The 24,307-nt window shown below is 56.7% G+C and overlaps 2 protein-coding genes across 4 annotated transcripts; both read right to left on the reverse strand.

Moving 5' to 3' along the window:
* Positions 1-2,526: 2,526 nt before the first annotated feature.
* Positions 2,527-9,530, reverse strand: DNAJC5G (DnaJ heat shock protein family (Hsp40) member C5 gamma). Of its 2 annotated transcripts, none has more exons than XM_053383958.1 (6): positions 9,362-9,530; positions 6,961-7,079; positions 6,550-6,763; positions 4,597-4,750; positions 3,846-3,934; positions 2,527-2,845 (listed from the first exon to the last, which is right to left on the reverse strand). In XM_053383958.1, exons 1-5 carry the CDS (start codon positions 9,497-9,499, stop codon positions 3,849-3,851), a joined length of 711 nt encoding a protein of 236 aa, XP_053239933.1. In that variant the 5' UTR covers positions 9,500-9,530; the 3' UTR covers positions 2,527-2,845; positions 3,846-3,848. The 2 variants fall into 2 exon arrangements, with proteins under 2 accessions (XP_053239933.1, XP_053239932.1); XM_053383957.1 differs by having other exon boundaries at positions 3,846-3,937.
* Positions 9,531-12,621: 3,091 nt separating this feature from the next.
* LOC128411543 (uridine-cytidine kinase-like 1) lies at positions 12,622-22,863 on the reverse strand. Of its 2 annotated transcripts, none has more exons than XM_053383960.1 (15): positions 22,789-22,863; positions 22,442-22,635; positions 21,667-21,773; positions 21,409-21,579; positions 19,850-19,921; positions 19,477-19,666; positions 18,234-18,295; positions 17,026-17,045; positions 16,027-16,125; positions 15,216-15,309; positions 14,885-14,947; positions 14,544-14,666; positions 14,344-14,451; positions 13,808-13,964; positions 12,622-13,302 (listed from the first exon to the last, which is right to left on the reverse strand). In XM_053383960.1, the coding sequence occupies exons 1-15, from the start codon at positions 22,833-22,835 to the stop codon at positions 13,226-13,228; spliced, it is 1,584 nt and encodes a 527-aa protein (XP_053239935.1). In that variant the 5' UTR covers positions 22,836-22,863; the 3' UTR covers positions 12,622-13,225. The 2 variants fall into 2 exon arrangements, with proteins under 2 accessions (XP_053239935.1, XP_053239936.1); XM_053383961.1 differs by lacking the exon at positions 17,026-17,045 and adding an exon at positions 17,859-17,875.
* Positions 22,864-24,307: the final 1,444 nt, after the last annotated feature.

Below are 24,307 nucleotides of genomic sequence, written 5' to 3' on the forward strand. Positions count from 1 at the left end.
ACTCCCAGGAGCCCCTGCATCTTACGGCTGTGCTGCCTGAGGTTGTGATCCAAAACATCTGGAAGGAAAAGCCATTGCAGACACGGCAGGAGGCGCCTCCCACAGACCCAGGCCATCGACTCTCCCGGGTACTGGGCAGAAGGGGCTCTTTTCCCAGCTGGGCTGCCCGAGACCCTTTGATCCAGGGGGTCGTCTGCATGTGAAGCCTCACCCTGGAGCAACAGGATTCCTCCCATGTCTGGATCCCAAGACGGAGATTTATCGCCAGCTAAACATTGTGATACGTTGATACATGACAATGTCTGAAGGATGGAGCCATGGAGAGGTACTAGCTGCCTTCGTTTTCCCGGCGTCGTGACTTCTGCCAGTGCCTGCTCTTTGGGACTTGCTTGCTGGGCCCCCTGCATCAGGCGGGAAGAGCTAACAGGGGCTGCAGGAATGGAGAGAAGCCCTGGCTGCCTTCAGTTTCTCCCACAGAGTGATTTTTGCATAGCACAGACACCATGATTTGCGATATATTACCAGGTCTGAAAGTATGAAACTGGTATCATGACAGGAGCGTCAAACTGGTTTGGGATGATGTATCAATATATCATCAGTCCTAATAAGAGTGCAAGATGAGTCCTGGTGGACCAGGACACCGGAGGCCACTCTAGTCCAGCCTCCTGTACTCACAGTGGCTGACCAGAAGCCTTTAAGGAGAAACCCGCAAGCAGAATCCATGCAGAAGAGCAACTCTCCCCTCCTGAGGTTTCCAGCCACTGTGGGAGGGAGTTCTACAGGTTAACTGCATGTAGACGGACTTTCTTTAATCCTTCCGCAACTCGGCTTCATTGGGTGCCCACGAGTTCCTACTGTTATGATAATTTTTCTCCTACCATTTTTTTCACGCTGCACAGAATTTTATAAACTGCGACTGTGTCACCTCTTCCTTACCTTTTCTCTAAGGTAAAAAGTCCCAAAGGCTGCAAACATTCCGCACAAGATATCCAGCGGCAAAACACAATGGATCCCAGTCAGTGTAGAGCAAGAAACATTGAGGAGGGCTGGGATTCTGCGTGTGTGAATGAGCGAAAGGCAGCCCCAAGGCGACACTGCGGGCTACTCCTCTGGGGGTTCCCTGCGCTTTCTGGATGCTCAGGAAAGGCCGCTCTGCCCCCCACAAGAGGAGGGCTTGTGGCCAGCAAGGGGGGCTCCTTGCAATTCCCCCAACTGACGGCGGAGGGGGGGCTCTCGTCTGCCTGGACAGCAGCTGGAGGACCTCTCCCCACAACCAGGCCAGAGACCCTGAAAATTAAATACTGTGCATTTATGTATTATTATTTTTAATAAAAACGTATGGCTGCAGGGAAGGGTGGCCAGGGGCAAGAGGCCTCTCCGTGGTCCAGCGAAAGGCCTGCAGGCCACTGTCACCACCAGCGACACCCTTGGGTGGCCACCAAGGCCAGCCAGACGCTGTGGGCCCCTGACAAGTCGCCCGCTCAGCATCGCTGCCAGGCCTGCCGAGGATTTGAGGGCCGTCTTCTTTTCTCCTTAAATCAAGGCTCCAAAAATACTTAACAGGTCGAATGCTCAGTCTTGGCAAGGACAGGGCTGCCAAGCCTCCCCCATGGCCCTTTGTTCTCTTCCCCTGATCTCCCCATGTCCCTGCCCCACAGGCGCCTCCCCTCTCCACCCCACTCCCGCCCTTGCCACCCAGGCCCTCCTTGGATGGATGGGGGGGGGAACAGCTGGGTTTGGCAGGCTGGGGGAGAGAGGCGCCCCCAGGTGGGCAGTTGCTGCCCTGCGACCCTGTCTGTCCCCCAACCTCCTGCGGAAGTGAGATCCATTGTTTGACTCTGTGGAGAAGGAGTTCCTTCTCTCTCTCCTGGATTTTCCGTCTTCCTGGGCTTCTTGAGGAGCCCTGCGCTCTGAGGGAGGACTTCCTGACAGCCACAGCTCCCTCAGGAGGCGGCAGGCTGTCCTTCCTGGGAGGTTTTCAAGCAGAGATCAGTCGGCGATGCTTCAGTTGTGATTCCTGCATTGCGGGGGGAGGGGCTCGGTGGCCCTGGGGGGCCCCCTTCAGTGAGACGCCCCAGAGGCGGACTGACAGCAGAGAAACAGCAGCTTCTTCCTTCAGAAACATTTAATTGTGTCCGTAAACCCTAGAGAAGTTCCTTGTCACAGTGTGGAGAGAGGGGCCCTGCCCAAGAGGGGGCTGCCCCACAGCAGGGCCAGGGAGGGAGCTGGGGGGGGACCAGGCTCCCTCCGCACAGTGATTGAATCCACCCAGAGCAGCTGCAGCTCAGGGCAGAGGGGGAGGGAGCCCCCCAACCCACCAGCCAGGGAGGGGGGCAGGGACTCGCTTGCATTGGCCCCACAAATGCACTTTGGCACCGATGCACAGGGCAGAAGGGGGGCAGGGCCGGCGAGCCCCACAACCCCCCAGCCGTGCCCCCAGGGGCTGCCTGGCCTTGGGAAACCGGAGCCTTTGGCCAAGGAGAGAGCTGGGGCCAGAAAGCGTCCAGAAAAAGCGGGTGGGCTGGCAACATCTTCCGCCAGCCCTAAACCGGAGGGGGGCCACCACTCTGGCCCCGCCAGCTTCCTGCGAGGCTGGAAGTTGCTCTCCTCCTGCTCCTCCTCCGCTGTGCCCTCAGCCGGTTCCCTGAGAAGACTCCCAATGACGGTGGGGCGGTCAGCCAGGCGTGTGGCCCCCCTGCATTTGGCAAGGACCCCCGGGGTGGGGGCTGGGGGTCTCTCTGCCCCAGTGCAGCGGCAGGCCTGACTCAGCCATGTGGGCCTGAGGGTGGTCTCTGGAATGGCTGCAGAACAGGGGGGGGGCTGTGCTCTGACCGTCAGCTGAACTCTGCAGGGAAGAGAGAAGGGGGGGGTGAGGGCCCCTGGCAGAATGACTGGAGGAGCAGCTTGGATCTCAGAACCTGCGGGGAGCCTGGAGGCTGGATCAGGCCCAGAGGGCCCCCTGAGTCCCCTGTTCTCACAGGGGCCCCATTGGGAAGCCCTAAAGCAGGATCCGGGCGCAAGAGAGACTCTCCTCTCCTGCAGTTTCCGGTAACTGGTGGCACCAGAGGAAGAGCCATCCTGGCCAGGAGCCCCAAAGCCCAGCGTCACCCCGAGTCCTTTCCTCTGCAAGCAAAAGAGGGAAAGCGGGAGACAGAGAGAGGGAGGCCGGGGTGCCCTCTGATGCCCGCAGCCACGGCTGGCATACCCCAGAGAGCCTGCCAACCCCCAAGAGCACCCTCAGGACCTGAGCAGGGCCTTGTCTGGCACAGCAGCCCCTGCCAGGCAGCGGGCGAGAGACTAGCCCCTCCCCAGCAGCCCCCAAACCCTCCTGGTAGGGGAGGAAGGGGCTGCAAGCTCGGGATTATTTAGCTGAGATTCCTGCATTGCATGACTTTGGGGGTCCCTATGAAACTATGGAGCCCCTGCTGCAGATTCCCACCTGACCCACCCAGTTTGGCTGCGTCTTTCGCCTGGATCTGTGCCAGGCATGCCAACCACGTGAGCTGGGCATTAAATGGCCAACTGAGACCCACCGACCCGCCTTTTGCTGGGCAAGGGCTGCTCCTCGTCTCCCCATCCCACCCCTCTCAAAGCTGCTTCAAAGGCTTCAGCCCGCGAAGACAGGCCTCTTTCTGTGTGGGGTGTTTCTGCCCACAAGTCCTGGGAAGTAGCAGCTTCCGCAGGGATTGCAGGAAAAGCCACCTTCGGCTGTGGTTGCTGCCATTGCTGGGGGCTGGAATGGATGACCCTTGGGGTCCCTTTCCAACGTGACCCACCTCCCCTCCCAGGAAGTGCCTCCCCCTGCAGCTGCCCCCCCCCTTGGCAAGGGCGCCCGCTCTGCTTACGGGTCAGGGCTTGTGCGGCTGCTGTGTCTCGTCTGTGGTGTGCAAGGAGGCGCTGGCTGTGGGCTGCATGCGGATGGCCTCTCCGCCGCCTGCTGGGAAGGAAACAAGCACAGCTGCCGTCAAGAGACCCCCAAAGGCTGGCCCAGGAGCAGGCAATTCCCCCCTCCAGGCCCTTGGCAAAGATGCAGACCCCACGGACTCCGCTCCATAAAATAAAACCACTCTGGGCAGTTCCCAACAGAACACCAAGAACAATAATAAAAAAGCAGTAATATCAAACATTAAAAGCTTTCCTGAACTTCAGGGCTGCCTTCAGATGTCTTCTAAAAGTCAGATAGTTGTTTCTCTCTTTGACATCTGATGAGAGGGTGTTCTACAGGGCAGGTGCCACCACCGAGAAGGCCCTCTGCCTGGTTCCCTGTAACTTGGCTTCTCGCAGGGAGGGAACTGCCAGAAGGCCCTTGGGAAATGGACCCTGGTGGAGACCCTGGGCTGAACGATGGGGAAGGAGACGCTCCTTCAGGTGTACTGGGCCGAGGCCGTTTAGGGCTGTAAAGGTCAGCACCAACACTTTGAAGTGTGCTCGGAAACGTACTGGGCGCGAATGTAGGTCCTTCAGGACTGGTGTTATGTGGTCTCAGCAGCCGCTCCCAGTCACCAGTCTAGCTGCCGCATTCTGGATTAGTTGTAGTTTCAAAGGGTCAGCACCCAAAGCCAGCGAAAAAGCCCGCCCCCTCCTTCAAAGTCATACCTTCGTTCTCGGCACGGATCTGGGCCTCCAGGTCTTCGGGGTTGACGTACTTGTAGGGCTCCTCCTCCTCTGGGGGGCGGCACTTCCCACAGCAGAAGCAACAGCAGCAGCAGCAGCAGCAACAGGTGATCAAACTGCAGCACACCATCAGGGGCTGCGGAGAGGGGCAGAGCGGCCGGTCAGGAGCGCAGGGCAACCAGAACTTGCCCTGTGGCTTATTACTAAACAGCATGGCATCCATACAGTTGGCGCAACCATAATACAGCAGTACCTCGGGTTAAGAACTTAATTAGTTCTGGAGGCCCGTTCTTAACCTGAAGCTATTCTCAACCTGAGGTACTACTTTGGCTAATGGGGCCTCCCGCTGCCGCCGCACGATTTCTGTACTCATCTAAAGCAAAATTCTTAACGCGAGGTAATATTTCTGGGTTAGCGGAGTCTGTAACCTGAAGCATCTGTAACCCGAGGTACCACTGTATATAATCTATACCCCCCAGTGAACTTTCTGGACCCCGGCACAGACCCTTATCGTGAAAGTGTTCCAGACGGCTCCCACTCCCCGATTCCCTAACCTCAGAAGGTGGTGGATTCTCTTTCCATATTAGGAGAGAAACGAGAAAGCAAAGGGGAACTGAGGATGAGATTGTGAGGGCTGCGGTGATTCACTGGGCATCAGATTTCAGGTACAATATAGAAATTTCAGCATGGGAAAAACTGAAAAAACGTGATAATTTTTTCGGCATGTTACACAATTAGGGAAAACATTCAAAAAATGATGCACATGACACCCAGTAAAATGATATCTGATACCCAAAAAACTCACCAAAATGTATAAAAGAGGATCAAATTTGTGTTGGATATGATCAGATACAGAGAGCTGTTTAATTCACATGTGGCAGCAATGCAAATTCGCTAAAAAAATATGGGAAATGGTACAGTCAAACCTCGGTTTTCAAACATCTCGGCTGCTGAACATTTCAGAAGCCGAACACCGAAAACCCGGAAGTGAATGCTTCAGTTTTCGAATGCACCTTGGAAGTCGAACGGCTTCCGAGGCGCATTTCTCCATTTTTTCAATGGATTTTGTTGCCAGCCCTTTGATCCTCGGTTTTCAAATGTTTCAGAACTCAAATGGACTTCCGGAACGGATTACAGTGGTACCTCGGGTTACATATGCTTCAGGTTACAGACTCCGCCAACCAAGAAATGGTACCTTGGGTTAAGAACTTTGCTTCAGGATGAGAACAGAAATCGTGCTCCGGCAGCGCAGCGGCAGCATGAGGCCCCATTAGCTAAAGTGGTGCTTCAGGTTAAGAACAGTTTCAGGTTAAGTACAGACCTCCGGAACGAATTAAGTTAACCCAAGGTACCACTGTACGTTCGAACACTGAGGTTCCACTGTATGACAAATTTTAAAAGATGCTTAAGTACACACACCCCAAAACCCCAGAAGCATTCCTGTTAGCAATAGCAGGTCATGAAATACCAGACAAAGTTCAAAACCTATTTCTATACTTGCGTATAGAAGCCACAAAAATACTGTATGCAAAAATGTGGGAAGAGAACGCCTTCCTGACAAAGGACCAACGGCTGTTTAAGCTAATAGAATACGTTGAACTAGCAGGTATGATGGCCAAAATATGAAATACAGATTGAAAGATAGTAACAAGCAAGAGGGAACAATTGCAAGGGTGTTTAAAACGAGATGGCATTAAGATTAATCCTATAAGCAGAGATGAATCTGTGATCGGGAGCAGGCCAAAGGGCATAACAATCACATGTCGTAACTCCAGCAAAAGGTCCTAAACTTCTGGCTGGTGTGTGTGGGAATACATGGGGGGGGGACCACCCATACGGGTGCTCTCTCACGCACACACACTTCACACACACATTCGGCTGCATCTCCCAGGGGTGGGGGGCATTTGGTCCCCCCCCCAGACGACAGCCACCCACCTTGAACCACCATTTGGACATGAGGAAGTAGTACTTGACGCTCTCCTCCCCGAACTGCTCCGAGACGTAGAGCCCCATGGAGCCGTACTCGTCATAGATCCGCCGCTTGTTCTCGTCGCTGAGGGTGGTGTTGGCGTTGTTGATCTCCTTGAACTTCTCCGCAGCTTCGGGATTCTCCGGGTTCTTGTCCGGGTGGTACTTCAAAGCCAGTTTCCTGAAAGGGGAAGGCGGCAGGGTTGGGGGCAAGCGGAGCCCGAGGGGAAATAAAAAGAATTAACGGATTCAAATCCGTTCAAGAACGGGACTTCCGACTCCACACCAGGAAGAACCCAGATGTGGTTGGGGGCAGGAGGAGAGCAGAGTGGGAGCAGCCCCTGCAAGCCCACCTTCGGGCAGAGGAGAGAAGCCCACCTGTACGCCTTCTTGATGTCCTCAGAGGAAGCCCCTTTCTCCAGGCCCAGGATGCAGTACAAACTCTCTCCGGCCCGGGACATCTTCCGCTGCGGCCGACCGGCGTCCGCCATCTTGCTCTAGATTGAGTAGCACAAAAGAACTGGGTCAGGGATTGCGAGGGGCTGGACTAGATGGCCCTCGGGGGTCCCTTCTGGGGCTGGGCTTGGCCCCAGATCTCAGGAGACCCCTGGCCAAGGCCAAACAAGCTCCAGAGATCACACTGGGGTGGGAGGCAGTGGAGCCCAAGTGACCTCAACAAACAGCATCACCTCGCTCTGGGTGGGGTGTGAGGAAGAGACCCTAACCCCCGCTCCCAGGTTGCATGCCCAGCCAGGTCTCCCTCCCACCCTCAAGAGCAGGGGGGTTTCCTGCCCACTCCCCCCAAAAGAGCAGACTTCAGGCCCAGTCTGGGGTGAGGCATGAGGACAGACAGACAGACAGACAGAAAGCTGGCAAATGCCCTCTGCCTGGCACAGCCTTGGCTGCTCTGGAAAGGGACCCTGGCATGGAAAAGGGGCTGGGCAGGGTCAGGGGGGGCACCCAGCCAGCAGATCAAACACTCCTCCGTTACAGGAGGATAAAAAAGGGAGTGTGGTGGTGTAAGATGATAAGCTTAAGATGATAAAATCAAGAACAGCTCAGTTGGCAGAACATCGGACTCTTGATCTAAAGGTCACGGGTTCGAGCCCCACATGGGGTGAAAAAACACCTGTGCTGGGGGGCGGGGTGGGCTAGATGACCCTTGGGATCCCTTCCAGCTCTATGCATCTATGGGGAAAAAACTAAGAAACCATTCTGTGTTTACATGTGCCTTTGTAATAATATGCAACTCCAACCCCTGTTGGAGTATTTTCTGGCGGTGTAGCGGTTAGAGAGTTGGGCTGGGGAGGAGTCACTAGGGCCCAGGGCCCAACTCAGCCACAAAGCTCTCTGGGGGTGACCTGGGGGGGCCAGTTTCCTTCTCTCTCCCAGTCTTGCCCACCTCACAGGGCTGTTGTGAAGACTGACCACGCCCCCCACCTTGAGTTCCTTGGAGAAAAAGGGCCCCAGGGGGTGGAAGGCAAAGGCTGAGCTGGAGCTGCACTGGTGCCTTGGCTCCCTCACCAGACCCAGAGCTACTCAGGGGTGGGGGGGGAGACAAGAGGGGGTCACCCCCCCAATCCCGCTTTGCCTTGGCGGCAGCAACTCCTGCAAAAAGCAGCCCAGATGGACACCAGCTGCCCCCAGCCTGGCAACTGCCTGTTACAGGAATTCTAAGGTCGTATATATATAAATTAAATGTTCAGAAATGTACAAGGCAAACACATACATAAGCATATAAACCATGTGCCTGAAATAGTACAGGAGAGCAATTCTGGAGTCATTTTGACTCTCCCAAATTGACCGCAAATATTTCTCTGCAAGGAGGAAGGAAATGGGGAAAGCTTTCTGACTGTCTTTGGACTTTGGGCGTGCACCTCTCTGCAAAAACAGTCCGGCAAGCATCTGTGAAGCTGAGCACACTCTCAATATTGTTTCAGGAACTAAGTATTGCCCGTCTCCAAGAAATGGCCAGGCTCCCCAGAAAAGGCAAGCAAGGAAGGCATTATCAGGTATTCTGGCAGAGAGGAGAGAAGCAACACACTCCAATTTCCATAGCTATCAACTTTTCCCTTTTCTTGCCAGGAATCCTATTCAGAATAAGGAAATTCCCCTTTAAAAAAGGGAAACGTTGACAGCTAGGCCAATTTCCGCTGGCGACCACCTCCTTCTGTGATGTATGGGTGCTGTTTCGGGGTGCTCTTGAGCTCTAGGGCGGGCAATTTCAAATGTCTGGATGAGGCCTTGCACCCCAATGTTCGGGGTTCCTCCTGCCTCCTGCGTGTGGCGAGCGGGGACCCTGTCGCCACACTTCAGAAAGATCCGGCTTCCGAGCTGCAAAGATGCTCCGCTTGGCCTCTGCTATTTTTCTCCTCCCGAAAGGGAACCCCCACAAGGACTCCAGAGGGGCTTCCGGGTCCCCCGTGAGGGAAGAAGGAGCCCTTCCCCCTCTTCTCTCCCGCCAGGCTAAGCCCGCCTGATCTGGCTTTGCGAGGCCGAAGGGCTGAGCCAGATTAGCCCGAAACGAGGCCACGGGGGGGGGAGGGGGGAGAGGACCCCACACCCCCCCTCCCCACACCCCCCGCCCCACAGCCCGGCCAGGCCGCCCTCCAAGCGGGGAGGGAGAGACGCCGCTGCCCCGGCTGCCCCCCTCCCCGCCCGGGGGGGAAATGTCTCGCCCCCCCCGAAGCCTCCGCGGGACGCAATGCCCGGGGCGTGACGTCACGAGGAAGGCGCGTGAGGCGCGGCCCGGGGTCCCCCCCCGCCCCCCCGGGCTCACCAGGCGGGTCTCCGGCGGCCTCTTCTTCCTCCCCCTCTTCTTCCTCCTCCTCTTCCTCCGCTTCCCGGTCAGCGACCGAGCGACCAGAACCAGGCGCCCGCACTGCGCATGCACGGAAGCAGCCCGGGCCGCGAGCATGCGCACTAAGGGCAGGACTTCGTAGTCCTCCGGAGAGGGAGGACGCCGCCTTCCGCGCTTCCGGGTTCCTTGCTCGCCGGCGCCGGATGCCGAGGGGAGGAGCCGGAGGGAGAGAGTGACAGGGGAGCAGCCGAGGAAAGGGGAGGAGGAGGGAGGAGGAAGAAGAAGAAGAAGAAGAAGAAGAGCTCACTCGGCTTAGGGGAGGGGAAAGGGCGGGTCTCCTTTGCCCAGAACACTCTTGAGTCATGAAATTTGTACACCGATTTTGTATTTTGGTTTACCCAAATTCTTGGTAAGCCAAGAAATTCACAACCACGCATCACTAACTCGAAGATTTGGCTACTTGAAGAGGAAACATACAAAAGTTGAAATACTAAAACAGATTAAAAGTACCTCATCTTCCTAAGCACCTGGGTGGGCAGAGCCAAGCAAAAATGTTTTTAGCAGGTGCTGAAGAGAGGGCAGTGAAGGTGCTGGCTTGATCTCAATAGGCAGGGGATTAGAGAGTTCTTACAAATGCAATATTATGGGGCAGCTGCAGCAGTGCCAACTCCAAAGGGGAAATCCAGGAAAGCCAAAGATTGAGAGATTCAGGGCAAAAACAAGGAACTCCTTCACACAGAACTATGGAACTCCCTCCCACAAGCAGCAGTGATAACCAGCAACCTCAGAGAGGGGGGAGCTTCATTGGAGATGTGTAAGCAAGAGTTTGGAAGGAAACCTGCCTGAGATTCTTTAGCTGTGATTCTTGCATTGCAAGGGGTTGGCGTAGATGACCCTAAGGCAGACAATTGTTACACTATTTGTTCTAATTGTTTTTGCTATACGTCAGTAGAACAGAAATAGAACATAGACTCCCCACTACTTAAAAATAGGGTTCAATTAAGTTTGTGGAGACGATATATTTTACAAGATTAGGATAAAGTATTTTCTGTATTTTATATTGTGATTTTGTGTTGTTAACCACCCTAAGATCTATGGGTACAGTGGTGCCTCGCAAGACGAAAATAATCCGTTCTGCGAGTCTCTTTGTCTAGCGGTTTTTTCGTCTTGCGAAGCACGGCTATTAGCGACTTAGCGGATTAGCGCTATTAGCGGCTTAGCGGCTAAAAGGCTATTAGCGGCTTAGAAAAAGGGGGGGGGAGCGAAAAAAATCGCAAGACGTTTTCGTCTTGCGAAGCAAGCCCATAGGGAAATTCGTCTTGCGAAGCGCATCGAAAAACGGAAAACCCTTTTGTCTAGCGGGTTTTTCGTCTTGCAAGGCATTCGTCTTGCGAGGTACCACTGTATAGGAAGGCAAACAGCCTAGTTCTCAAACGTTTTTGCTCCCAAACGCCACAATCCCGGAAGTGTGTTCTGATTTGCGTTCTTTTGGAAGCCTAACATCCGACGGGGCTTCCAGCTGGCTGCAGGAGCTTCTTGCAGCCAATCGGAAGCTGCACTTTGGTTTCTGAATGTTTTGGAAGTCAAACGGACTTCTGGGACAAGATTCCGTTCGACTTTGAAAATACTTCTGTATAATAAAGCAATTTCTCAATGCCTTCGATTGTATTAAAATCCCAGGAATTAATGTTGGGTCTTTCCTTCCCCTCCAATCTATTATAGTCTTCCTTTTGTATCGGTATGATTGATGTTTTTTGCATTATGTCTTTTTAAAAACTGAGCACCTTGAACTGGGCCTTGAAATGAAACAGGTCCTGTGAGTTCTGCAGGGAACCCCAGGCAGGAATCTTCTGAGTTGTCTTCAAGGGCAGCCCCAACACACTGAAATAGTCGCCTGGAGGTTTCCCTCCACCATCGCTGGACATTCACTTCCACCCATTTGCCCAATCCTTCTTTAATGGGGGGGGAGCCTGAGGTTACTGGACTCCCATCAGACCACCTGCTCAGTCCTCAGGGGCAGTGGGAGTCTAGCACCACCAGGGGGATTTCCTGACTTCAATGGGGCACTTAGGTTTTTTTTAGGACTGCATCATCCAAGTCCTTCACCAGAAAAGCTCTTCTCTTCCGTCAGGCTGGAGGCTGAGCTTCCTTATGATAAAAGGTATTTTCCCATTGCAGATTTTGGTACACAGGTGTCTGCCCACTTGTGTGTGCAGCTGCATCTATGAACATACCAGGGTCCTGGAAGAAGCAAAGATCACCAGTGTCGGAGCAATGATTCTTCAACATCAACTTCGTTGGACTGGTCACGTTGTGCGGATGCCTGATTATCGTCTTCCAAAGCAACAACTCTATTCTGAACTTAAAAATGGAAAGCGTAATGCTGGTGGCCAACAAAAGAGGTTTAAAGACTCTCTCAAGGGAAATCTTTAAAAAATGTAGTATAAACACCAACAATTGGGAAACAGTGGCCTGCGAGTGCTCCAGTTGGAGAACAGCCTTTCCCAAAGGGGTCATGGGCTTTGAAGACGCTCGAACTCGGGACGCAAGGGAGAAACGTGCAAAGAGGAAGGCACGCTGGGCAAATCCTCACCGTGACCAACTCCCGCCCGGAAACCAATGTCCCCACTGTGGAAGGACATGTGGATCCAGAATTGGCCTCCACAGTCATTTACGGACTCCTTGTTAAAACCATGTTTATGGAAGCCAATCTTACTCAACTACGAGGGATCGCCAAAGAAGAAGATATGCACGGCACTGGGAAATCACTAAATAATATAATCCATACCCAGAAATGGAGGGAGAGAGCTAGAAAGTCTTCTTGGCTCTTGAGGAGACCCTCCCCAGAGTCTGAAGGGGATTTCAGTGAGGGAAGAAGAGTCCAGCCAGCCCCAGAGCCTCAGTTCGAGTTGTGGATAATTTTGGTACTGTGTATCCTTGGAGAGAGCGGCAGAGAGAGCATTCAAAGGGTGCTCCCCCCCTTCTCCGATTTTCACACTTGTATTATTATATGGTATCACATAATACTATACAGGAGTCGCCTGTTTTATTATATGGGCTTCTAAATGGGAAGTCTGCCATTCAAGCTGAGAGTGGCACCTTGAACACGCTGTGCTGAAGGAAGTGACCCCCTCGCTATCTACCCAGCCGGGGCAAATCTGAGCAAGCCCAGAGCCCCCCACCCCCCAGTGTGTTCCCCTCTACAGACCCCCCTTCCCCCAATTAAAAAAGGGGAGAAGGAGGAGCCACTCTTGGTCTTTATTATCACGTACAAAAGCAAAGAAGGCAGATTCGTACAGTACTTGGAGAAGGAGGTCCAGGAAGGCAGGCGGGCTGGCCAGCTGGCCTTAGGCGAAGGACGGGGGTGGGAGAGGAGGACCCCCCCACCCAGGCCTCTGGAGTGCAGGTCCACCTGCCCGTGGAGGCATGAGAAAGGGAGTGGGGCGGCTGGCGCCACAGCCCGCTGGCTCCGAGGGCAAGAGGCGGCCAGGGACGTTTCCTGCACAGCCCGGCTGGCCCTGAGCCCCGGCAGCACAGGGGGAGTCATGGGGGGGTCCCAAGGACAGGATGGAGCAGGGGGGTCCCTTCGAGCTGGGAGCATCCCTGCCAAGGAGTGCAGCGAACCTCACTGCAGCCACCTTAGCCCCGGGTGGGCCAGCAGCCAGAGCACTGGCAAGGAAGAAAGGACCCCAATAAATAGGGAGATGGAGGGCAGTGGCGGCGGCAGCACTCTCCCCTCCCCGGGAGAAAGGCATGCAGTCACAGCAGCGCCCACACGGTCTGGCGGTGCAGGGGGTCCAGCTCCCTCCACACCCCCCAGCCCTGTCGAAAAGCGAGGCCAGCTCAGCAGTCCATGCAGTCTCCCTCGTACCAGGAGGGCTGGGCGCTGTCGGTGCCAAAGTATCTGTCGCCAAAGTTTCCTGAGGAAAGGCAAGCCGCAGGGGTCACAGAGGCAGGCGAGGGAGGAGAACAGAGCCTGCTGGATCAGGCCCAAGGGGGGCATCAAGTCCAGCCTCTTGTTCTCACCAAACACCCCCAAAGAACCCAGGAATCTAGATAGACTTCCTCTAGACATGGAGGTTCCATGAGAACGTAAGAAAAGTCTGCTGGGACCAGGCCAGGGGCTCATCTAGGCCAACATCCTGTTCTTACAGCAGCCGACCAGACACCCATTATGGGAGCAAACCAGGAAGCAGGATCCGAGCACAAGAGTTCTCTCCCCTCCCAGCCCACAAGGGATCTGGCAACGCTGAAACAGCCCATCGGGGAACCGTAGAACTCCCTCCCGGGGCAGCGGCTTCTTTCTCCGACAGGGAACAGAGCCCCGCACCTTGAGCTGGTTCTGCTCCTTCACAGGAATTGGGGGCCGCTCAGGAGCAGGCGATGCCCCTGCCCGCCCCCCCCCCCAGCAGAGCTCTTGCTCACCAATGCCTGGAATGATGTGGAACTCCTCGCTGACCCTCTTGTCCACGGCTGTGGTGATGATGCGCACCCGGGGGAAGGCGTAGGCAACTGAGTGGACCCCCATCTCGGCCATCAGCAGGGAGAGTAGGAAGATCCGGTCCTCCTGGACATCGTGGTCCTGAGGCAGAGAGAGACAGAGTTGAAAGGGACCCCCAGGGGTCCTCTAGACTTGCCGCCTCCAGTGCACAGATAGCAATCATCACTTGGAGGGCGTTGCCAGCAGCCAAGCGGGCCCCAAACTGTGTCTGGCACACACTGCTTTCCACAGGCACACCTCCAAACTCCCTCCTGCATGGCAGGGGGCTGGACTAGATGACTCGTGGGGACCCCTTCCAACTCTCTAGGCTGGCAATCATAACCCTCTCCCCATCGCCTGCCTGCCCTCCCCCAACAACACAAGCAAACACCAAGGCCTGCTTGTTCCTGTGCCCCGAGCAGCCCCACGCAGGGGTCCCGACCCCACAAGCTCCCCCCGGCGCCAGGGTCTCCCCACACACCAGCAGCACTCGGATGGCCATCATGGCTGCTGCCCCTGTGGAGACTGTGCTGTCCATCAGGATGACGTAGTCCTCGCTGATCTCCTTGGGGAGCCGGAGGTAGTGCAGCTGCAAGAGGAGGGAGGAAAGGGGGCGCAGGTCAGTCTTAGCTGTGGGGAGAGGCAGCCCCTGCCCTCCCGCCAGCCCCCTCCCTTCGCTACCTCTGGCTCCCCCGTGTTGTGGTTGGTCTGGATGAGGATCTTGCCCAGGCGAATGTCCTTGCAGACGGCCGTCAGGGCCTGCTCCATCGTCTCTCCCGCCCGCAGGATGGAGACGCCTGTGATCTGGGAGAGGAGGAGGCAGAGGAACTCTCAGCGCCCGGCACGGGATCACCCCTGCCCTACGCCCAATGGGGAGAAGCCCACAGCTCGGCAGCGCAAGGGCTCAGGCCAAAGTCCCAGCAGCAGCAGCTCCTGCAGAGAAGCCCTGCGCATTGGCTGCCGGCCAGTCATCTCCCACCCAGCGGAGCCCGAGACCCTTCCGTGTGCGGAGCATGACTCACCCGCTGCCGATGGAACCGCTTCCCCTCGTAGACGGTCCCTTGCGGGGTCTCGACCGTCACCGGCTGCAAAAGGCCACGGAAGACAAGGGTGGGCGGGAGGCAGGAGAGCCCGGCATGCGCTGCAGGGGCACCAGGGCTCTTGGGCTTTGCCTGCCAGGAGGAGCTGCCAACCTGCCAGCCAGCCATCGTGCCCACCCACCCTGGGAGTGGCTGTGCTGCCTCCAGGGGCTCCTGTGGCATGCTGAATGCCAGAACTGGAACTGGGTTGGTCCCCTAAAGGCCATTTAGTCCACTCCTGCCATGCAACAATGGGAGCAGGAGGCGCACGCACCTTGAGGGGCAGGAAGGAGAGGGCATGCTCAATCAGCAGGCGCATGAGGCGCTTGGAGTAGAAGATGAACTCGTCCCGGGTGGTCTCCTTGTTCCTGAGGGGGAAAGCAGAGGCGGTGGGGGGGAAGGCAGGTTTGGCACAGCGTCAGAATCAGAGAACTGTAACCTTCCCTAAAAAGTGCCCGTCTTGCAGGAGGATCTGCAGCCAAATCGCAAGTTGTGTGACAGCTAGATAATCCCAGACAGGGGTCTCTATGGGGGCATCTCCTCTCAACCTTTCTGGCAGGAAGGGGAACCATAGAAACCATCTCCACACCCTTTTTCCTACCTGTGATGGGGAAGGACGTTTCTTTGCTCTCCCTCCAGAAAGCAATCTCCAGTTGGATCTGGGTATTTGTGGCGTCTAAGGATTATTGCCTGCCTGATTTTCGTCACTGTAATGTTGAGCCCTGGCAAGACTATGACGTGAATAAACCTTGTATTTTCTTACTTAATCTGAGTGACTCCTTTTTGTTAAGAGGGAGAAGATAACCCAAGTCTGCCTAAAACATCCTTGGATATCATAGTTGTTCTAAAAAGTTATGCAAGCGTGTCCTAATAGTTTTCTTAGGTGGATAGATGGTGATTTTTAATTCTACTGAAATAGGTATTTGTGTTCTCACAAGTGAAAGGATCATTACTAGATAAAAGATCCTCTCCTACTCATCCACCCCACACATCCAACCTCTGCTTCAAAAACTCCATCAAAGGAGGAAGGGCCGATTCCCCTGCCCCCCAACCCAGCCCTCGCAGACCTTGCCCCCCCCCAGTACCTGATGATGGTGTGCATCCCGCGGACCTGGGGTGTGCTGTCCAGGACACTGAGGGTCTTTGGCAAGGGCTGTCCCTGGTGGGCCGAGGCCAAGGCTGCTCTGTGCAGGAGGAGGAGGAGAAGGAAGTTGAGAGCTCACCAGCAAGGGGTCGGCTGGCCGGCTACAGACAGGGGCAGCTGCTCCCCATGCAGTTACGCCTCGCCTGGCTCACATCCCTCAATGCCCTGACCAGGGGGAAAGTGGGGCCACCCCAAGGCGCCTCAAAGAACCCCCCCTTACTGTTCCCACTCTAGAGAGTTCTTGGATGATCCCCCTGCCACTGGAAGTCCAAATTCCCAGCCCCTCCACCCCGTGCCAGCGCTAGAATTTCTCCAGGCGCATTTTGCACCTGGCTATTGGCTGCTTGCAACCAAGTGAAGATGCCCAGTCACCAGGATGCCGCCTGACATCTCCACTGCCTGGAGGTGCCTGCCTGGGGAATCCTGGGTCTGGACTGCTTTCACACTCTAGCAACACATCCTGCAGAATTCTACCAGCTATGTTTTATCTGTGCAGTGAGAATGAATTTCAGGAACCATATTGAAAAAGACAACTTTCAAGCCGCCTGGTCCCCAAATGGCAAACAGACATTCAGTTTTGGCAACTGCAACCTTAGTTGACGGAGCCTTTTAGCGCCTAGCTTATGTATCTTGAGTTTCCAGCACTGCCCCCCCCCCACTCCCAAGCAGGCAAAGGGGGCTGCCCTCGTCTCCCGGGAGGGAGGGGGCTCCTTGCCACACTGCACTACTCTGCCAGAGGGTGAAGGCTCCCGCTTGCCCCCCATCCCTAGGGTCCTTGCCCAGAGGAGTCAGGCGCACTTTGTCCCTCTTCCTCTCCCCCAGCTCCGCTCTGCCCTGCCCCTCCTCTCCCCCCACCCCGCCCCACTCAAAACCGAGCACAAGACACGGGAGGGGCGGGAGGCGCAGCGGGGAAGAGCCAAAGGAGACCAAGTGTCCTCACATATGCCAGCGCAGCTTCCTCTGGTGAAGACGCCCAGGCCCAGCAGGGAGGGAAGGAAGAGAGACAGACAGACAGACAGACAGACAGGGTGTTAGGGGGAGGGCAACGAGGGCAGCGGCTTCCTGCCAGGTGGGGGAGAGGAGGAGGAGTGCCCCACAGGACCCAGGCGGGCGAGGGGGCAGCCGACATCTCCCCCTGCACCCCACTGCAGAAAGGTCCAGTGCAGCTCCTCCCCTCCTCCCCCCTCCAGCAGCCAGGAAGGGCAAGGCAAGGCAGGGGAGAACGTTGCTCTGGTGGCTGCAGGTCGCTTTGGGTGAGATAAAGCGACTAACAAATTTAGCCAACAAACAGGTAATCGTTCGTAGAATCTCGTCCAGTCCCCTTTCAATGCAGGGTCCACACAGATGCTGCCACCCAGCCAGCAGGGTTCAAAAAGCAGGGAGGGGGGTTGGCAAAGCAGAAGCGCCCCAAAGAGGGCCGGAGCTCCCCCAGGAAAGCAGAGGGGAAGCCTATCAGCAGCCCCACCAAAGACAGGCAGGCGGAGGGGACTTGCCAGGGGTGGCAGCCCAACCCAGAATGCTCCCCAGGGGAACCAGCCAGAAAGGCCTGGCAGCACAACACAGCCCCAGTAAGTGGTGGGTCTAGCCCCTCCCCAGACAACCTGCACCCCCTCCTTGCCCTCTCCCCCCCCCCTCCGGCTGCAGGGCCCAGCCCTCCCCCCTGCTCCCTCGCTGGCTGGCTTGCTGAGTGGCTGGGAAAGCACCAGGAAGGGGGGTTTTTTTGGGGGGGGAGGCGAGGGTCCAAGCTCTGCTCCTTCAGGGCCGCCGTCATACCTGACCGTGATTTCGCGCTGAGTGGTGGCAGGAGGGGCCCACGGCGGGAGGCAGCAGAGTCATTACGGGGGCGGGGGCGGGGGAGAGAAACACAGAACAGCCGTCACTGCACACCCCCAGCTCTGCCCCCCAGGCTTCCCACCTCCCAGGCCCAGTCACTGGGGGACAGCCCAGCGCGGGACTGAGCCTCATTCAGGGGGCACCTGCCCAGGGTCCGGGGCCAGGCCGAGACCAGAGGGTCACCCAGTGAGGAGAGCAGGACAGACCCAGGTGCCAAGAAGCGGGTGATGAGCAGAAGGAAGAGGGACCGCACGGGGCTGTGGGCCACCCTGCAGCAAAGGGAACAGGTCCCCATGCCCCCCCTGACCTCCTCACCTTCTCCAGCTGGCTGTGCACATGCTGGACAATCAGATCCAGAGCCACAAAGTTCTCCCCACCTGGAGAAACAGCAAAGGGGGAGGAGAGGAGCCTGTCAGAAAGACGTTGGCGCACTTGCTCCAACAGGGCAGGGAGGGCAGAGTTGGCGCTCTGGCACTTCCTCCTCTGGGAAGCCGAGCACAGTTAGACTATGGAACTCCCTTCCACAGGAGGCAGCGATGGCCACCAACCTAGACAGCTTTAAAAGAGGAGAGGCCCTGGGCACCAGCTTAGACCATGCTTCCAAGTGGTGTGAAGCAATGGAGAAATGGCTAAAGGTCCATCTCTTGAGGCGAGAGAGGTCGACTCCTTTGCCCATGTGGCATCTTGGCCCGGCCCCTTCTCCTTCCCGGGATACCAGGACATCTTGAGTTCCTGCTTGCACAATCCCAAGATGCTTTGCAGACGGGTTCCTAAATATTCTGAAATGCCTACAGTGACCTTCTGGCCCCTGCTGGCCGCACCAGAGGGTCCTGCCCAGTACACGAACCGGTTCTGTTTGGTTCAGAGATTAGATCAATCCTGGACGAAGCTCCCAGAGATTTTTCAGGGCTCCTATGATTGGGGGGGGGGGAATGGTTTTGTAAAGTATTGTGCTACCCAACTGGCAGATACTTTATATAATGCAGTTGAGAGCTCTCTCCTTTACAGCAGTTATCTCCCCACTGCAGGTACAGAGAGTGGGCCAGGGGCTCATCCCGCCCGGCATTCTGTTCTCCCAGGGGCCAGACATGGGCCTTTGAGATGCCCACATGCAGGAGATGAGAGTGACCGCCCCCCCAACAGGATCTCCAGCCAAGGTGTATTCAGGGGCAGGGGGCTCTGTTCCACAGCCACCGAGAGCCTGACCTGCTCCCCATGCCTTTGCCTGATCCTCATTTAGAGCCACCCCAGTTGGAGGCCTCAACACGCCTTGCAGAAACCTAGCAGAGGTTTAATTCTGAATTCCGCCTTCAAGGTTTGAGTGGTGGCAGCTGCAAACTGGGATTGGTGACTCCCGTGCAAAGAACTAAGAGCAGGAAGGAGTGCAGCAGCCAGCCTGAGTACAGAGGGAGGGGCGTCCAGGGGAGAAAGATCCTGCCCACCCAGCACCTCCCCCCTTCCCAGAGGAATCTCCCAGCATCCCCCAGCACTACACCCTCCCGGGACACAGGCAACAAAGCCGCCTCCTGCGCAGACCCCATGGGCCTCCCCTCCTCACCTCGCGGTACCACAATGTCCGCCGCCTGCATGGTGGGCTCAATGTACTGCTCAAAGGCTGGCTTCACAAACTTGCTGTACTGCTTGATGACGCCGGCCACTTCTCGCCCGCGCTCCATGATGTCCCTCTTCAGGCGCCGCACCAGCCGAATGTCCGAGTCGGTGTCCACAAACACCTTCATGTCCAGGAGCTGCAGGAGTCACGAGGAAGAGGGCAGGAGGCTCAGGCCTCTGTGGGGAGGCCTCCCCCTCTGACCAGCCCAAATGTGGGTCCTGGGGAGGCAGCCTCCTGCATGGGGCTCCCACAAACGAGGCACGTTGGGATACAGGGCCTGTAAGGTAGCCCCTGCCTGGAACACCCCCTCTGTCCATACCTGTAGGAGCTCCTTATTGGCAAAGGCCAGGATCCCTTCAAACACAATCACATTGGCCCCATATATGGTTTTCTGCAGAGGGAGGAGGAAGGATACATCAGACTAACTGGGGAGCACCCAGCACCCATAAGTACCTCAGAAGAGCCTGCTGGATCAGACCAAATGGGGGCCCATCGACTGCAGCATCTGGTTCTCACAGTGGCTCCACAGCTGCCTGAGGGAAACCCACAAGCAGCCCACAGCCCTCCCCTCCGTGAGTTTGTCCCACCCTCTTCTCAAGCCACCCAGGAGATGGTCAGCTGGCCTCTTCCAGGCTAGAAGGCAACCTCAGTCCCACCAGCCTGCCTCCTGGGCCTTGCCGTCGTCCCACGTACATCTGGGTCCCAGAGGGGCAACGAACCCCCACAGGGAAAGCCGCACATGGGAGTGTGCACATTCCTTCACCCCTACAGACACACACACACAAAGAGTTGGCACACCATCCTTGGGGAGACATTCATTCAAAGGGTTGGGCAGCCTCTGCTACCTGATTTCAAAACAAAAGCGGCTCTGCTTGGCGTGTCTTCCCTCCGTACGCCTGGCAGATCCGTCCTCTGCTCTCAAAGCCCCACCGCTCACCCACCCCCAGAAGGTGTCCCTACAGCACCAACAGACAAGGCCTGTTCTGTGTTCTCTTCAGGGATCTCAGGCTGCTGGTGCTGATAAGAGAGCATTAACCCTCCTGCTGAGCACTCAATAATATGCTGTCCATCCAACCCAAAAAAGCAACGTTCTGCACACCGGAATCTCCTCTTCTACCAGCTTAACACCCCCCCCCCCCAGCTCCAGCCAGGATCTACGGACACCCACACTCCTTTGGGAAGGACCACAATGAACTATAATTCCAGACAGCCACTTTGATTTTATCATCGTATTTTGACTTTAGTCATATGCCACCTTGGAAGGATTTGTATCCTCAACGGCAGGAAATAAGTCAATCACCATAGATCAGTGAAAGGAGGGGCAATGCCAGGATGATGATGACACATAGAGGAGCCTTCCCGGAGGCTGCAGCCCAGAAGAAGAGCTCCCTTCCTCACCCCAAGTGGGCTTCAGAAGCAAAGTCTGGGAATTCAGAGCAGTGTTTTGTAGCTGGGCCCAAGCAGGGCTGCAGCCGTGGCCTGTTTTTAACAAATGCATTTCAGCGTCTCTTTCACAGGCAACGGCACACAGACACAGATGGGGGACACAGCTGTAAGGGACCAGAGCAGCAGGAAGACAGCAGCACACCTTGGCAGTGTCTCAGGGACACCACCCATCCACAGAGCTGTCTTTTGGTTCAAAACAGCCCTGACTGCAGAAACACTGCTTCTGCTCCCTGCTTCCCCTCGCAAATTGACTTCAGATTCAGGTAAACACAAGCAAACTGCGCCACTCCTTGCAGCTGCGGAATACAGCGCAGGTCCCTTTGTGGCTCCCGCCCAGCCTCACGGACAGCTCCTTGGGGCTTTGAGGGAATGACGCAGCAAAGACTGGGGGAGGGGGCCTCAGTTCCCTCTTCCCAGTCTCGCCCCACATACCCACTCCTTGCTCCGGCTGTGCGTGGTGAAGTCGTAGACGGGCACTTTGACACTTTTGCCCTCCTTGAGCTTCCGTAAGACGCTGATCAGCAGGTCAAAGTCAAAGGCATCGGGGTGGTCAAAGTTGTACTCGTTGCAGGCAGCCAGCTGCTGCTGGTCCTTGTTCAGCACCTGGGAGAGCGCAGGGGGAGGGAGGGGCGGATCAGAGAGGCAGAGGGGACCCCCCCCCCTCAGATCTGGGCAGGAGACCCCACCCACCTTGTAGAAGCTGTCCATGGAGAGCAGCACCACCCAAGGCACATCCAGGGCTTCGATGATCTTGTTGGCCACTGTGGTCTTGCCCGAGGCACTTCCACCACACAAGCCTGAGAGAGAGGGAGGACCGTGAGGCAACCCATCCCCAAGATACCGGGACCCTTCAGCCGAGGGGCCCACCTGCAGAGGGCAAGCCAAGAGGCTCTGGTGGCCTTGCGGGGGGGGTGATCCAAGGCCAGCTCTTCTGCGGCACAAGAGCCACATCTCAGCCCAAGGCAAGAGGGAGAGAGCTGCACCCACAGAATCACAGAACTGTAGTGTTAGAAGGACCCCCAAGGGTCATCTAGCCCAACCCTCTGCAATGCAGGAGTCACCTTTCCCACGCCAATCTGTGCCACTCTGACTGCCAGGAAGCAATCGGGTGACTCAGCAGGCAAGAGGGAACAAAGGGAGGGGGGAGACCCCCGAAAAGAGCTGGCCCCCTCCCCCCACCCTGCAGGCAAATGCAGGAAGCGCTGGGTGGGGTCTCCCATCCCTCCAGCCTCTCCCCCGCCTGCACCGGGCTGCAGCCCCCCCTCCTTGTCCTCAGGCGGCCCCAAGCCCCCCTCCCCCTGCAGAAGGCGCCCCCGCAACAGACGGCGCCCCAAAGCCCAGCAGGTGCTGCAATTGCGAGGGCGGCCCGAAGAGTAGACGGCCCGCTTGGGCTTGGCAGCCCCCTCCTGCCGTCTCCGTGGGCGCCGGACGCCTGGGTCCCTCCCTCCCGCCCCCCCCCGCTCACCGATGACGAAGGCCTCCTTGAAGGGGGTGCCGGTCTCGTTGTACCAGGGCGGGCGGCCGGCCGTGTAGATGGTGCGCTTGCTGGTCCGCAGCAGCGGCGGCTCCGTCTTGGACTGGCTCGTGGTCCGTTTCCGCGGCGAGAGCGACGGCGTCAGCGGCGGGCGGCACACCAGGCTGTCCAGGGCGGGGGCTCCGCTGCGCCGGGAAGGAGGAGAAGGGCGCCTCTGAGCATGGGCAGAGCGCCTCGCCAGAGCAGCAGGCGGCGTGCCTCTGAGCACGGGCAGAGCGCCCTGGGCCCCTCGGGGGAAGGGGGCCTGCCGCCCTCCGCCCGCCCCTCGCCCGCCTCACCTGCTGCCGAGCCGCCCTCCCGCCCGAGCCGCCTCCTCAGCCGCCATCTTGGCCGCCTCGCGCCGCTCTGCCAGCGCCGGCAGCCGCAAAGCCTGCCGGGAGGCGCGCAGGGCGACGGAGCGGACGTCATCGGCGGCGCCCGCTCTTCCTCCCTCCGCGAAACTACCATTCCCGTCAGGCACCGCGCGCACGGAGAGAACAGAGGCGAGAAAGGGTAGAGCTGCCCTCGCGCGGTCCGAATGGGGCAATTCCGGACTCCCGTCGGGGGATCCAATTCCGACCGTGTCCTTGTCTGGGCTGAGGGCTGGAGAGGGGAGTGTGGCCTAATGGTTAGAGTGCCGGCCTTGGGTCTGGGGGAGATCAGGGTGCGAATCCCCACCACTCGGCCGTTATTGTTATTCTCTTATTGATTTAATTTGTATGCCGCCCTCGGCTCACAACAGAAAAGCTCCTGGGCCCGTCCTCGTCTTCTCCTTCAGCCTGGCCTCTGAGAGATCAAAGGAGGGCGAGGACCTGGGAGATCAGGGTTCGAATCCCCACTCACTGAGAGAGAGAGAGAGACCTTGCCATTGAAACTGGGCGGGCGGGGTATTACTTTTGTTGGTTATCATGGAATGCATGCTATACCGCCAGGGCGCAATAGAAAATTAATAATAATAATAATAAGAATAATAATTCTTCACAGGGCCGTTGTAGGGATTAATGGAGGAGAGGGGGAACCGTGTGCACCACCTCCAGCTCCAAGGGCATAAAAGGAAGGAAGCTGCCGAGAGAGGAGCCCCTCCCTGTGATTCCCGACCCAGGAGAGGAAAATCGGTCTCCTGCTTACAACCGCTCCCCCCGCAAAAAGTGCTCGGCGCTGGGCGAGGCTCCTTCTTCAAGGCGCGTCCAGGAAGTCCGCCTTGCATTTGACTTCTTTGTTCCTTTGTAGGGCGACGCTGCTTCCCGCCATGGAAGGAAGGCTGTCTCCGCCTCGCAGCAAGGCCTTCTTGGCGGTGGCCCCTCTCCGCTGCTCGCTCACTTCCTTGTTTCTCCCGCACGACCTTCTCGTTCTGCCGGCGCTGACGCAGAGCGATCCCCTGCTCCAAGGCTGGGGGGGGGCCGCATCTGACGGCCCTCTCGGGTGTGCGGTGCCAGAGGGCCCGCCAAACCCAGGGATCTCCTTAAACCGTCATATGTGATCCTTATAATATCTATCTATCTATCTATCTCATGTATAGTTGCTGTTGTTGTTATTATTATTATTATTATTATTTAGATGTCTTCGTGGCTTTACTTGTGGAAATGACTCAGAGCGACTCGCAGATACCACAGAAAGACTAAAACCAATTAAAACAAAACCGCATCTAGATAAATAAAAGGCAGGTATCGTCATGTATCCACGTATATTGATGCATTTGGTGTGCATCATGTAGCATAATTTCATTGTACGATCATTTCTTTTCGGTTTGTTTCGGGTTTTTTCTCTGGAAGCGTGCATCATATTTAATTAAATTTCTTATCATAATGTTTCATCTTT

The sequence above is a fragment of the Podarcis raffonei genome, chromosome 3 (genome assembly GCF_027172205.1).
Source record: "Podarcis raffonei isolate rPodRaf1 chromosome 3, rPodRaf1.pri, whole genome shotgun sequence".
NCBI lineage: Eukaryota > Metazoa > Chordata > Lepidosauria > Squamata > Lacertidae > Podarcis > Podarcis raffonei.

What these genes read in the sequence shown, in the direction of transcription:
- DNAJC5G (XM_053383957.1), bottom strand. Translation starts at nt 9,499, where the DNA reads ATGCTCGCGGCCCGGGCTGCTTCCGTGCATGCGCAGTGCGGGCGCCTG. An exon ending in GGCCGCCGGAGACCCGCCTG is followed by an intron (nt 7,080 to 9,361) that starts GTGAGCCCGGGG and finishes TACTCAATCTAG; the next exon opens with AGCAAGATGGCGGACGCCGG. An exon ending in TGTCCAAATGGTGGTTCAAG is followed by an intron (nt 4,751 to 6,549) that starts GTGGGTGGCTGT and finishes CCCTCTCCGCAG; the next exon opens with CCCCTGATGGTGTGCTGCAG.
- LOC128411543 (XM_053383960.1), bottom strand. Translation starts at nt 22,835, where the DNA reads ATGGCGGCTGAGGAGGCGGCTCGGGCGGGAGGGCGGCTCGGCAGCAG. An exon ending in GGAGGGCGGCTCGGCAGCAG is followed by an intron (nt 22,636 to 22,788) that starts GTGAGGCGGGCG and finishes TTCCCGGCGCAG; the next exon opens with CGGAGCCCCCGCCCTGGACA. An exon ending in CCAATAAGGAGCTCCTACAG is followed by an intron (nt 19,667 to 19,849) that starts GTATGGACAGAG and finishes TGACTCCTGCAG; the next exon opens with CTCCTGGACATGAAGGTGTT.